Raw genomic sequence first — 13,664 nt, forward strand, 5'->3', positions numbered from 1 at the left:
CTCTTGCCATCTCACCCGCCACACTGGAGAGCTTCTTTCACTCTCTCTGGGTCTGTGTTTTCCCTTTTGTGAAATTCTCCATCACCGGGGCCTAACCTGAGGTCTACACATATATAGAGTCTGCTTAGGCAACTCCTATTCCAATCTGCATTCAAAGGTAGTGCATTTTGTTTATTCATTTTTTTAAAGATTTCTTTTTATCCAAGAATTGGGGTACAGGCCAGAGATGCAGGGGGTGAGAGGTTTCACCAGAGACAGAGTGGGTAACAGATCAGGCAGATTGACTGAAAACACACTGCTGAGGGGAGCAGCGAGCGAGTCAGGAGAGGTCTGCTGCACCATGTGGGTTTCTCCCTGGCGGGCCGGGGATCGAACTTGTGATGCAGTGGCTGCGGACTGCTTCATAGGTTGCGTCTTAACCCCTGCACCACCAAGGAGGCCCCAAAGGTAGAGGCCCATCACTTTTTAGTCTCTTTCTGTATAAATTTTATATCCAGATAAAGTGATACTACTCTAGAACTGCAGTGATATAGCCTCCAGCCACATGTTGCTATTAAACACTTTAAATGGACTTAGTTCAAATTGAGATATGAAGGTAATGTAAATATACATTTGATGTTTTACAGCTTGTCCAACAAAATGAAATATCCTGTCATTAACGCTTTGTATTGATTGCATGTTCAAATGATACTCTTTTGAATATATTTAAAGTTTAGTATGAAAGTTTTTCTTTGTTTATTTTTATTTTTGTTCATATAACAATTATAATTTTTTAATTACAAAGAAAAAAATTCACGAGGAAGCTACTTGGGGAGATCTCGTCAGACTCGAGAGACTTTTTTCCTAGTCCCGTTTCTGTGGGCCTTTGCCATCTTTGTTCCGTCTCTAACTTCTTTGTATTTTAGGATCTGCAACTACAAGGTGGTGATCCTGTTCATTTTTAATATTTTTTTTCTTACATCATTTCATTTTTGTACAGCATTTCATTTCTCCCTTCAGGTTGAACTTGTTTGCATATAAACGTTCATAGTAATCTTTGGTTATCTCTGGATTTCTGCTGAGTCTATTGTAATTTCTTCTTGTTCATTTTTGATGCTATTTATTTGAGTTTCCCCCCTTATTTGTGAGCCTAGCTAGAGGTTTGTCTATTTTGTTTATTTTTTCAAAGAACCAGCTTTTGGTTTCATTGATCTTCTGGATTGTCTTTTTTATTTCTATTTCATTTATTTTTGCTTGAATTTTTATTATTTTCTTCTATTGGCTTTTGGGTGTTTTATTCTTTTTCTGGTTTTTGAGATGGGATATTAGTTATTTTTGTTTGTTTTATTTTTCTTTTTAATGTGGGCCTGTATTGCTAAATACTTTCCTCTTAATACTGCTTTTCCTGTGTCCTATACATTCTGGAAAGTTGTGTCCTCATTGTCATTTGTCTCAATGTATTTCTTAATTTCTTCTTTGATTTCCTCATTGATCCAGTGGTCTTTCGGGAGCATATTCTTCAGTCTCCATGTAATAGGGGAGTGCCTTGCTTTCTTTCCATAGTTGATTTCTAGATTGATGGCTTTATGGTCACAGTAGATAGTTGGAATGATTTTCATCTTCATGTACTTGTTTGTCTGTGTCCCAGTATGTGGTTGATCCTGGAGAATGATCCATGTGCATTTGAGAAAAATATGTATCGAGTTTTTTTGTGGTTCAGTGTCCTATAGATGTCTGTTAGGCCCATGTGTTCTAGGTCTTTGTTTAGGGCTATTGTGTCCTTGTTTATTTTTTGTCTCATTGATCTATCCATTGGTGAGAGTGGAGTGTTGAAGTCTCCTACCACATGTCTGTTTTCAGATTGGTAAGTAATTGTGTAATGTGTTTTGGAGCTCCTTCATTTGGTGCTTATATACTGATGAATGTTGTAACTTTCTGGTGTACTGTTCTCTTGATCATTCTATAGTGTCCTTCAGTGTCTCTTGTCACTTTTTTAGTTTGAAGTCTACTTTATCTGACATAAGTATGGCTGCCTCTGCCTTCTTTTGGGGGCCATTTTCTTATAAAATTGTTTTCCATCCCTTCACTTTTAATCTATACTTTTCTTTGGAACTTAGGTGTGTTTCCAGGAGACAGCAGATGGTTGGACTCTGTTTTAGTTTTCTTTTCTTTTTTTTAAGATTTATTTATTTATGCCTACCAAGAACTAGGATACAGGCCAGAAGTGTGTGTGTGGGGGGGGGGGGGGGGGTGAGTAGATTCACCAGGGACAGAATGGGGAACAGAACAGGTGGATTGACTGAAATACACTGCTAAGGGGAGCAATGGTGAGACAGGAGAGGTCTGCTGTGCCATGTGGGTCACCTTCCTGGCCGGGGATCGAACTCGTGCTGCAGTAGCTGTGGATAGCTTCATAGTGCTATGTCTTAACCCCGTGCGCCACCAGGGAGGCTCCTATTTTTTAATCCAGCCTGCTATTCTGTGTCTTTTCATTGGTGAATCTAGTCTATTTACTTTTAGGATAATTATTGATACATGGAAGTCTGATATTGCCAATTTGTTCTTTTTTTTTTTTTTTTTTGTGGTTCTATTCATTTCCTTGTTTAGTTCTTCCAGTTCATTCCTCTGTTGGTTTAGATTTTAAGAGTTCTTGTAATATTTATTGGAGTGGGGGGTTAGCAGTAGCAAATTTCTAGATTTTGTTTGTCTGAGAAGTTCTTATTTTTCTCTCATAGATGAAGGAGGGAGAGCTTTGCAGGATAAAGTATTCTTGGCTGGAGTTTTTGTTTTGTTTTTGTTTTTGTTTTTTTTGTCTTGGAGTTTCTGAGTATGTTGCTCCATTTTCTTCTTGCCTGTAGTGTTTCTTCAGAGAAGTCTGATGTCAGCCTGAATGTTTTTCCTTTATGTGTTATCTGTTTCTTTATCCTTGTCAGCTTCATTTTTTTTCTTTGTCTTGGACTCTTAGAAACTTTGCTATTATGTGCTGTGCTGTAGTTCTCTTTTTATTATGGCAGCTTGGTGTTCTTTTAGCTTCCTGTATGTCTGTTGTCATTTCCTTCTTTATGTTTGGGAAATTCTCTTCAATTATTTCCTTGAGTAGTTTCTCAGTTCCCTTGTCTCTTCTCCTTCTAGTACTCCTATGACTCCTACATTTCCTTTCCTCATAGTGTCAGATAATTCTCAGTGTTTCTTCATTTTTTCCCATGCTCCTCTTTTCTTTTCTCTTTTCTTACTGTTTATATATGTATCTTTGAGAGTACTGATCCATTCTTCCCTTTCATCTAGTCTATTTCCATAACTTCCCCCAGAATTCTCCTCCATTGATCTTTTAATATCCCGCAGTTCCTTTATTTTCTTATTTAAAGATTCATTCTCCTTCTTCAGTTTGTTGGCTTTAGTTCTCATATCATTCTTTTCCTTTTCTTCTTTAAGTTTTTTTTTTTTTTAAATTTTTTTTAACTTTATAATCCTCCTCTCTCCATCATTTAAAGTATTTATTTTTTATTTTATTTTTTTTTAAAGATTTATTTATTGATTGATTTATACATACATTCATACAAGCACTGGGTACAGTCAGAAGTGCAGGAGGGTGAGAGAATTCACCAGAGCCAGAGCGGGGAGCAGAGCAGGCAGAAGGACCCAAGTACACTGCTGAGGGGAGCAGCGGGCGGCAGGAGGGGTCTGCGCGCCATGTGGGACCCTCCTTCGGTGGCCGGGGAGCAGCCGGGGATCGAACCCGCGGTGCAGAGGCTGCGGGCAGCTTCGCAACCCAGTGCTCAACCGCTGCGCCACTGGGGAGGCCCCTTCTTTAAGTTTTTTAATTATGGTGATTCTGAATTCTTTATCTGTCAGGTAGAGAAATTCTTCCACGTCCGTTTTGTTGGGTTCCGGGGACTGAGGCTGATTTCCTGTGTGTGTGTGTTGTTTCCTGGAAGACTTGCTTGGCCATTTGTATTTTTTTTCTCCCTGTTGTTTGCTCTTGGGATTGTTCTACACCTTAGGGCCACTGTGCCTCTGGTGCCTGCAGGCATGGCTTGAGGGTGACCATATGCTTCCATAGAACTGTTTCTGTGGGCAAGCCCCAAAAGTCACGGGGGATCTGTGCTACTCATCCCACCCCTGTGTGAGCCCCTTCCCTCACAGGGCCTGGCTGAGTCCCAATATTTAATATGTTTTAAATCCTAAGACACAGTTTAGTCACATCAAAAGTGACATCAGCGCCTTGCTGGTGGCGCAAGGGGTTAAGATGAAACCTATGGAGGTGTCCACAGCCACTGCAACAGAAGTTCAATCCCCAGCCAGCCAGGGAGCTACCCACATAGTGCAGCAGACCTCTCCTGTCTCTCCCACTGCTCCCCTCAGCAGTGTATTTTGTCAGTCTGCCTGTTCTGTTCCCCACTCTGTCTCTGGTGAGTCCTCTCACCCCCCATACCTCTGGCTGTACCCCAGCTTTTGTATGCATAAACACATAAATCTTTAAAAAAAAAAAGTGACACCAAAAGTACCTGCACAGATTAAGAGATCTTTTAATAAAAGTGTTTTTAGTATTTATTCCCGTTCACAGATACACGGTGGCATTATGAATTTTTAAAGGCAACTAAACAAATCTGCTTTCAGTAAAAATGTCTGATTCAAATGCAGCTGACAGGTAACTCTTTAAAGCAGAACCTCAGGGCTGTGCAGCAGTAGACAATGAGACAGGCCCTTATAAATCTCCCTGGAGTAGCCTCTTCTTTTTTGTGGAATGAGAAGCAAGATTATCTTGTATAAATAACCATCACTAATATTCTCAAAACATCACATTCGCTCGGGCAATCGCCAGAAAACACTACAACTGAAAAAAAATAACTACACTTAAAGAAATGGGCTTTGGTTCTTCTTTCTTTTTCTTGTTTACTTGGAAGTGGGAGTGAATAGTGAAAGGGGCAGTGGGAGGCAGTGGTGAGGAGAAGCACACACCAGCTGGTTTTGAACTGGCTCCTCAGGGCTAGGCCTCGACAACACTGAAGAGAAGTGAGAGGGGTGTGGTTTGTGGTTGAGGTGTGCTCTGCTCTCACCTGCTGCCCCTGCTCACAGGCTCTCCAGAGAAGGCCGTGGCCCACTACCAGCAGGCCATCCAGCACAGCCCGAGCCACCACGTGGCCATGGCCAACCTGGGCCGACTCTACCGGTCGCTGGGGGACAACAGTGCGGCTGAAGAATGGCACAAACGGTAATGCCCCTTTCCTGTGCTCTGTACGTTGCCCGAGGCCCCGGTCAATGCCCGCCCAGTTTTGGTTAATTGACACAGACATGCCCTCAGATTTACCATCGAAGTTTGCCAATTTGCATTACAGGCGCCCACCTCCAAAGACAGCAAGATTGCTCGCCAAATGGTGTCCCAGCATAGGGCTCTGCCCGCTGTCAGCTCCTGGGCCGGGCAGGGCTGGAGTTTGGTTCTACTTCAGCCAGTCCATTGTCTTAGGAGACTTTGGACCACGACCCCCAAACCACAAAGGGCACTTGCAAAAAGGGACATCCGCGAAAGATGGTGCAGGCATCAGGACATGGTCTCTGTTCCTTGGGACCCAGTTTCAAGGGTGGAAGGCCAGTGGGGCCCTGCTGACATCAGCGCAGCTTCATGACCTTTGTGAAACATCGCTCTTGGTGCAGACACAAAGATCTTGCTGGAGCAAAGTCTCCAACCAAAGCTGCCCACGAAAGTCCAGTGTCACCCTTGGCAAATGAGCCTGCTAGAGCAAAGCGTCCACTGTCCTTTCTTAAAACAGCGCCCTGCAGGTAGCCCGCCGAGCTGAGATCTTGTCACCATTGGGAGCTCTGTATTACAACACCGGCCGCTACGAGGAGGCCTTGCAGATATACCGTGAAGCCGTGGCGCTTCAGCCTTCTCAGCGGGAGCTCCGCCTGGCACTGGTGAGCAGGGATTCCCAGAACTGGGGAGACATGGGCCACAGACAACAGAGGGTGCTGCTGCCTGGGAGACGATGGGGAGTTGGGTGGCTGGACTGGATCCACCCCGGGAACAGCCCCACCACTGCCCCCAGATGGGGGCGCTATAGCACTTTGACCAACTGTTTGGACATCAGTCAGAACTTAAAAGAATTTGCGGGCCTCCCCGGTGGCGCAGCGGTTGAGCACTGGATTGCGAAGCTGCCCGCAGCCTCTGCAGCGCCGGCTCGATCCCCGGCTGCTCCCTGGCCGCTCCCCGGCCACTGGAGGAGGGTCCCACATGGCGCACAGACCTCTCCTGCCGCCTGTTGCTCCCCTCAGCAGTGTATTTCGGTCCTTCTGCCTGCTCTGCTCCCCGCTCTGGCTCTAGTGAATTCTCACCCTCCTACACTTCTGACTGTACCCAGTGCATGTATAATAAATAAATAAAATAAATCTTTAAAAAAAAAAAAAGAATTTGCAAGAACAGTAAATGATGCCCCCAAGCACTGGTCCCCAGTTCCATAAGTAATCATGCTTGTTGGTGCATTTGTCTCTCCCTCAGGGGTGCGTGTTTGTGTGTGTGTGTGTGTGTGTGTGCTGGGGCTTATATGGACATGTGCATATTTCTGTGTGTAAGTGGGTATGTGTCTGGGTACAGTTCCTAACAACAAAGGCATTTGATCACCACGGTATGGTCATTGAATTTAGGAAAATTAATCTCAGTTTCAATATCCATATCAAACTGAAATTAAGGAATTTGGTGAATCATTATTCTTCCTTCTATTTAGTCCAAGAACCAAATTTGTCATTGTGCTATAAACACTGTTCTGTTGGCACCAGAGGCAGTAAGTAGTTCCTCTTTTGACATATTTTGTCAATGCTTTTTAAAAACCACAAGTCACTTCGAGAGCTACCTTCAGCATTCCCACGCTCACACCCAGACGCTGGGCAACCCTAAATCAATAAACAAAGAAGCAAACAGCAGAAACGTAAAGCCTATAAAGTGTGGTCCTCCCGCCCATCCCGGCGCTTTGTCAGGAGTGTCTCCTGGGCCCTCTCTATGGGGACCTGGATTTTCTAGGGCACTAATGAGGTTGGTATGGTTTCAGGCCCAGGTTCTCACTGTGATGGGTCAGACACAGGAAGCCGAGAAGATGACCCAGCAGATGGTGTCCGAGGACAGCGAGTGCCTTGAGTGCTACCGCCTGCTGTCCGCCGTCCACAGCCAGCGCGAGCAGCACAGCCAGGTGAGGGGTCTCAGCTCGGCTTGTCCCTGTAAGAAATGTGGTGCCTGGGCCTCTCCCATCTGCCCATTTCCAGGTTGAGCATTCTCAAATGTCCCTGGTGGGGGAATGGCCCATTTCATGATGCTTTTCACAGATATCCCTCAACTCCTAAGATATCCCCTTAAAATAATATTTTCTTGGCTCATCCTTGGTATGCAGATCTCAGGTGATATTATCTCAACTGTTTTCAGCTAACTCTGTGAGGACACAGACAAACCCTCAAGTGTATTTCTCATGGAATCCCTGTAACAGCCCCATCAGGCAGGTCAGCGACCTTGTATTGCAACTGTGAGAGTCTGTCTCCATTTAAAAGTTACATACCACATCAACACAATATTTGCTGAATGCCTAGCATGTGCCACACACTGGTGTAGGCCCCCACAGAGGAATGGTTTGGAAAGAAACAGATGCCCTGGCCCTCGTGGGGTTTCCAGTAAAGAAGAAGAGAAAATTAAACAGGTGACCACAAAGCCAGCAGAGGCTAGAGTGACATGGTCCCCAAAGAGCAAAAGAGCACAGAATTAGAGGACCCGAGTGGTGTGGGCAGTCATATTCCCTGCAGTGATGTGAAGGCGAAGGTTGAGTCATGAGTAGGAGTTTTTGGTTAACAGCAGGTGCAAAGGCCCTGTGGCCAGAGCTGGCAGCCATGAGGGGGGCAGGGCACAGAGTTAGATGTGGCTGCAGAGGCTGCTGGAAAGTAGACCAACAGGACTCTGGACCAGCACGAGGGCTCTGCTCCTTATCCAGGAGAGGCTGCGGGGTTTTAAGGAGAAGAGGAACGTGATGAGATCTGTGCCTGAAAAGGTGGGCAGCAGGTGTGGGGGCCAGAGAGGAGGCTGCTGGAGTGGCCAGAGGACCCGTGGTGGTGTCCACCCAGGTCTGCTTCCTTTCAGTGGGTCTCGCAACCTCCTTGTCAAGCAACTTGGGCATTTTTCTCTCACTAATGTGATTGGGTGAACTGGAGGCCAGGGAGGAGACCTCATCAGAGCTACATGATTTCTCAGTGAGAAAACCAGGGTGCGTAAGCATGGGTTTTGATGTCACTCATTACACCAGCTGAACCGTAAGAGCGGGAAATATCCATTTTATCTGTGACCTTTGTTCTTTATCTCACCTGCATTTTTTCTGTCTCAATGTCCACCTGTGCAGGCCCTGGATGCTATAGACAAGGCTCTCCAGCTGAAACCAAAGGACCCCAAAGTCAAATCAGAGCTTTTTTTCACAAAAGGAAACCAACTAAGAGAGCAGAACCTTCTAGACAGAGCTTTTGAGGTACAAACACTGAATAAAGTTGGGGTGCTAAATTCATGAATTAAAATGAACACACACACACACCCCCAATGTTTAATGACGCAGAGGCAGTGAAGTCTGAAGTCACTCTTCTGTTCCTGGAGTGAGTTTACACTTGATTTTTGTCACTGAGCCTGTGACTTTTGAGTTCATGGTCCTCTGTGTTGTGTTGAGTGCTCACTTTGAACATGTATATCCCACATGTCCTGGTAAAAACCTCCCAGCACCCCTCCCACCTGCCAGCTCCCCCCATCCACCAACTCATGGCCTCCTGCCTCAGGAAGTCCCTCTGGGTTTCCTCACATTTTTTTGTTTGTTTGTTTTTAATGACTTTAATGACGTTGCATTGTAACTTCACATAGAATTCAGGGGTGCATCATTAAAAATCAGCATGTGCATAGTCTCTTATATCCTCACTCTATGTTCAGTGCCATCTTTCCCCACCTGTCCCCTTTCCCCTGATTTACCTGCCCCTCTTCCCCTTCTGGTGACCACTCACTCATTGGAATTAGAGTCTAAATTTTATTTTTGTTTTATTTAATTCTTCCATTTGTTTGGTTCTCTGGAGGCCACACAAGTTAAACCACATGTGGTCTTCTTCATCTGACTAACTCCACTGAAAAGAATAACTTCTAGTTCCAACCATGTTGTTGCAAATGGCAGAAGTTCACCTTTTTAGAGCTGAGTAGTATTCCATTGTGTGTCTAGCACGTCTTCTTGGCCCACTCATGTGTCAGTGGGCGCTGGGTTGTTTCCATAACTTGGCTCCTGTGAATTCCTCTGAACTCTTAAAATACTTCCTAGCTGTCCCAGGCATTGCCAGTGTGGTTGGAGTCTGGCCCTCTCCTCTCCTCTTCTGCCTTCCCCTCGCCACATAACGGACAGAAATGTTAGGTGACTAGGAAACTTTCTCCTGGTACGCGGTGCAGCCATAGGTCAGAGTTAGTGAAATCTTAACCTTACACTAAACATGTCACAGGCCAAGGAGAATTTCAGATGATGTACTTGATCTTAAAAATAAGCAGTGAGTGCTGTTAAAATATTGGAAAAGACATGTAAAGATATTTGGAAGACCAAATTTGAGTGAGCCTTTCAACAGAAACAGTAGCACTCTGAAGGCAGACATTGTCCAGTTTTCTTCTCCTCATGAATGGTTTCAATGATTTCATTCTCAGATTCTTTGTAACTAACAAGGCAGTGGAATTATTAATTCATAATATAATTATGAAGATTTACACAGTACTTATGTCTGTATGTGTCTTTCCCCTCTCTTCAGCAGTGGGCAGGAGTGTCACAGTAGAAGTGACCGGGTTTATGATGCCAGGCGGCCCTGAGGCCTAGAGTAATAGCTGCCATGTGCCAGCACTTGCTGGAAGCTCCTCAGTGCGACGTGACTCAGTCTTCACACTCACCTAAGAAAGCTATTATCCTTGTCTCCTGTTTATAGCTGTATAAACTGAGACTCAGAGATTCTAGAACTTGCCCAAGGTCACACAGAGGTTAAGAGATGGAGCATCTGGACCCAGGCTCTACACTTCTCCCCTGCAGTCCCATCTCTGCTGCTCTGAATTAACCTGAGACATTCCCCTTCAGGTGTATTTTACCAACTTTTTAATAAGACTTTAGCTTTTGTTTGTTTCTGTTAAGTCAGGAAGGCATGGACCAGGTTCTGTGTACTTTATGAATCTGTTCAGTTGGGTTCTAGCTAATGAAAATAGCAAGAAATAATGATATATGTAGGTACTCAAAAGCAACACTCTCAGCCTTTGGCTTCATTTCATGTGACCGCAGTTCAAATTGAGACTCAGCTGTGAGCGTGTGTTCAACACAAAACCACATGCAACATGTTAAAAATATACTCGCAGATAATTACATTTCGTAGGATACGTGTTTTTCAGTGCCCCCCCCCCCCCCGGTATTTGAGCGATAGGAAATTATCTTCAGCGTTTATATGGCAGAAGAGGAAGACCGTTTTCTCACATCTACAATTGTGTCTGAGTAAGACAGAAGGCCCTGAAGGGCAGGGGACTTCCTGTGGCCGCCCAGTGAGCTCAGAGGGTGGCCTGTCCGTGAGGCAGCCAGAGAGCCGCTAGGGCTACGCTGTCCAGGAAGCAGCTCTCAGATCCCACGGTTGAAAAATACTGTCTCACAAACTCTGCCGACAGTGAAACATGCAGAAAGGCTGGTGAGCTGTAATAGGATCTCCTACGGGTGTCTCAGCTCTCGGCACACAAGGGCCCTGCAGGCCAAGTGCCTCCAACTGCCCCGACCGCCCCCCGCCAAAGTCCTCCACTTTGAACAGTCACGGAAATGAGTGGAGCCTCCGTAAGCAGGTAGCAGCCGTGCTTGTCGTATTAACCATTGACGTGGGTCTGGGCCCCAGCCTGACGCTGCTTGTCTGTGTTTAGAGCTACAGAGCGGCCGTGGAGCTGAACCCCGACCAAGCGCAGGCCTGGATGAACATGGGCGGGATACGGCACATCCAGGTAGGCCAAGGACTGGCTTCTCCTGAGCTGCTCTTCCCGTGAAGTATCGAGACACAGATGCTAATTTCCTTTCAGTTATTTAAGTAGCAAGACATAGGTGTCTAGATGTGAAACTAGCGCGCACTACCTTTGGATGCATCAGTGAAAAAGAGGAGACTGCGTAGGGGGAGGGGCTGTTGTCAAGTGAAATCGAGGACTCACATCACCCACCCATGCCCCTGCCTTCATTCATTCTCCAGCAAGAATCTGTGGCGCGCTTCCTGGGGGCCAGGTACTCCTCCAGGCGCTGGCAGTACAGCCATTAACAAATACGATGGTAAATGCCTGCCAGGGAAAAAAGGCAAGAAGGTGGGTGTTTGGGGGCAAACCCAGTGGGTCAGGCAAGGTCTTGGGTAAAGGGGATACTTGGGGAGCCCACATCATGGTGGCGAAGGCTCCTCCCTTAAGTCCCCCTTCAACCTCCAGCTGAGCAGCTGCAAGCAGCAGGAGTTCCTTTGATCTTGGTGTTTCCATGTCTGAAGTGGGTCTCCCAGGGCTGGGGGCTGAGCAGCTCAGAGATGGGGAGGCTGAGACAGCCCAGAGACCACACCCTAACTCGAAGGGGTCCTGGAGCTCAGTGAGGAGGGCAGTGCAGAAAGCTCCCCATTCCTGTGCTGTGGTGTCGGGTGCAGACAGCTCATTTTTGGGGATACCCCAGGGGAGGGGAAGTAGGGGAGCAGTGCAGGTGAATCAAGCCCCTCTGTCCACCCACCTTGGTGTCTGGATCCCCCACATCCCGAGCCCAGCGACACAGCAGCAGAAGCAGGACCTGGCAGCTGCCCCTCCACCCTGGATGTGAGGGTGACACACAGCAGAGGCCTTAGGGACTTAGTGGCAAGAGAGACAGAGACCAAATCTGCCAGAGCGTGCACAGCAGGGGTCGGGGAGGAGGGGAGGGGGGAGGGGAGGGAGGCAAGGGGTGGGGGAGGCACCTGTTCACAAATGAACAGATGCTGCCCAGTCTTTTAAAACAAAAAAATGCACATCCAGAGGAATATTCCTTCAACCACTGTGAAACCTGAGGGTCGACCGGCGGAGAGAGAGCAGGGTGATTCTGCAGACGTTCCTTAGAGACAGAATCAAGTGTCTAACAGGATGAAAATAGGATCAGGAAACTAAAACAGATACAGGAAAACTCAGAAAAGCAATTAAGTTCGGAAATACAGTTCCATGATGGAAGGGAGGGTTCTCCCTTCACAAGAGATTGAAACTACAAATAAACTGCCAGGTCTAGGGTGTGAAGAACTCAGTAAATGAGATCAAGAGATAGAATAGACCTAGAGGAGGGCCGAGGCAGGAAGCCGGAGATGGACCTGGAATGATTTTACAGAAGAGCAGTGAGATGTAAAAAAGGATGAAGCGACCTAACGAAGGACGGAGGCTGGAGGGAGTTTCCAAGTAGGAATCAGGCTTCCCCAGGAGGTGGCAGGGGCAGGGGGCTGAGGAGCAGCTCCTGGTCGTCTGGTGATGAGAGATGCCGCACCGTGTGGTACACTCAGGATGACACGGATGGACCAAAACATCTTCAGCACATCATCGGAGTTCCGGATTTGCCTCGACAAGGCCATGTCGAGAGTAACCTCATGACTTGAATATGCATTTTCTAGAAAGGCCCCATATGCTAGAACTTTCTGATGATTGAAATGTCCTGTGTCCCACTGTCCAAGCATGTAGCCAGTAGCGACCACATTGGCGGCAGAAACACACGTGGGAGCCCCGAAGACCCCAGATGCTCAGTAGGCTGCGTGTATGTGCAGACTTTATTTTTATTAAGCAATAAACATCAAAAGACTGAAGATAAACACTTGAGTTGAGAAATAGAATGACTGAGCCTGACATGTCTAGGTTTTCACTTACTGGAATTTGATTTTTCCATATCATTATGGGCTCTGTTGCCTAAAAGCCTCTTAGGAAAAGGTTGCTTCTGTGTTTGAAGTCGACTAGAATAACACCTGTGCTGCTGGGAAGGCGGATTCCTCGAGGCTTGATCATCAAGGACGCTGGCCTCTGCCTTCCTGCCTCCCCCTCCCTCCCACCCAGTGTGACCTTGGGGCCCTGGCTCCCAGGGACCCACCGAAGCCCAGGCAGCCCCTCCAGCTGCACTAGCAAAGAGAAAGCAGGTTTCGTGGTGGAGCTCTCCCTCCCTTCCCCGCTGGCTCCGTAGGGCAGGCGAACGCTCCAGGGCACTGTGACTGGGCGTGGAGAGTTTCCTGTGAGACCACCTTGCGCCCCGCCTGGGGGTCTCCATGCCCACCCCTGCTCCTGGCCTTCTGATGGTCAGATGCAATTGTTCTCTTTCCCCACAGGGCAACTACGCTTCAGCCAGAGCTTACTACGAGCGAGCCTTACGCCTGGTCCCAGATAGCAAACTGCTGCGGGAAAACCTCGCCAAGCTGGATCGCTTGGAGAAACGATTCCAAGAAGTTCAAGAGAAGGATCAGACTTAGCAGCTTGGCTGGCGCCCCTGGCAGGAGGACGAGTAGGGGTCCTCCACTCACGTCAGCAGGCTCCCCCAGGGAAGCCCCTGTGGGGGAAGCTCTCACTGTGGGGGGTCCTGGGACACTTGCCCGACCCTGAACCCCAGGACCTGCAGTTCCAGCAAAGGCCAGGAGGCCAGCAAAGGACAGGATCAGCTACACGTTTATGTGTTTTA

General features: G+C 47.0%; 1 protein-coding gene across 3 annotated transcripts in view; it reads left to right on the top strand.

Annotated features, from left to right (window-relative positions):
- TMTC1 (transmembrane O-mannosyltransferase targeting cadherins 1) overlaps positions 1–13,458 on the top strand; it is a gene marked incomplete at its 3' end in the record, with an annotated part of 173,124 nt that extends 159,666 nt beyond the window's left edge. For all 3 annotated transcript variants that reach the window (XM_084255808.1, XM_084255809.1, XM_084255810.1), the window contains 6 exons: positions 5,056–5,191; positions 5,748–5,892; positions 7,020–7,157; positions 8,346–8,468; positions 10,895–10,972; positions 13,318–13,458. In XM_084255808.1, the coding sequence (XP_084111934.1) occupies positions 5,056–5,191; positions 5,748–5,892; positions 7,020–7,157; positions 8,346–8,468; positions 10,895–10,972; positions 13,318–13,458 (761 nt within the window). The remainder of the gene's footprint in view (positions 1–5,055; positions 5,192–5,747; positions 5,893–7,019; positions 7,158–8,345; positions 8,469–10,894; positions 10,973–13,317) is intronic.
- Positions 13,459–13,664: the final 206 nt, after the last annotated feature.

Source organism: Talpa europaea, assembly GCF_964194135.1.
Source record: "Talpa europaea genome assembly, chromosome: 15".
Lineage (NCBI taxonomy): Eukaryota > Metazoa > Chordata > Mammalia > Eulipotyphla > Talpidae > Talpa > Talpa europaea.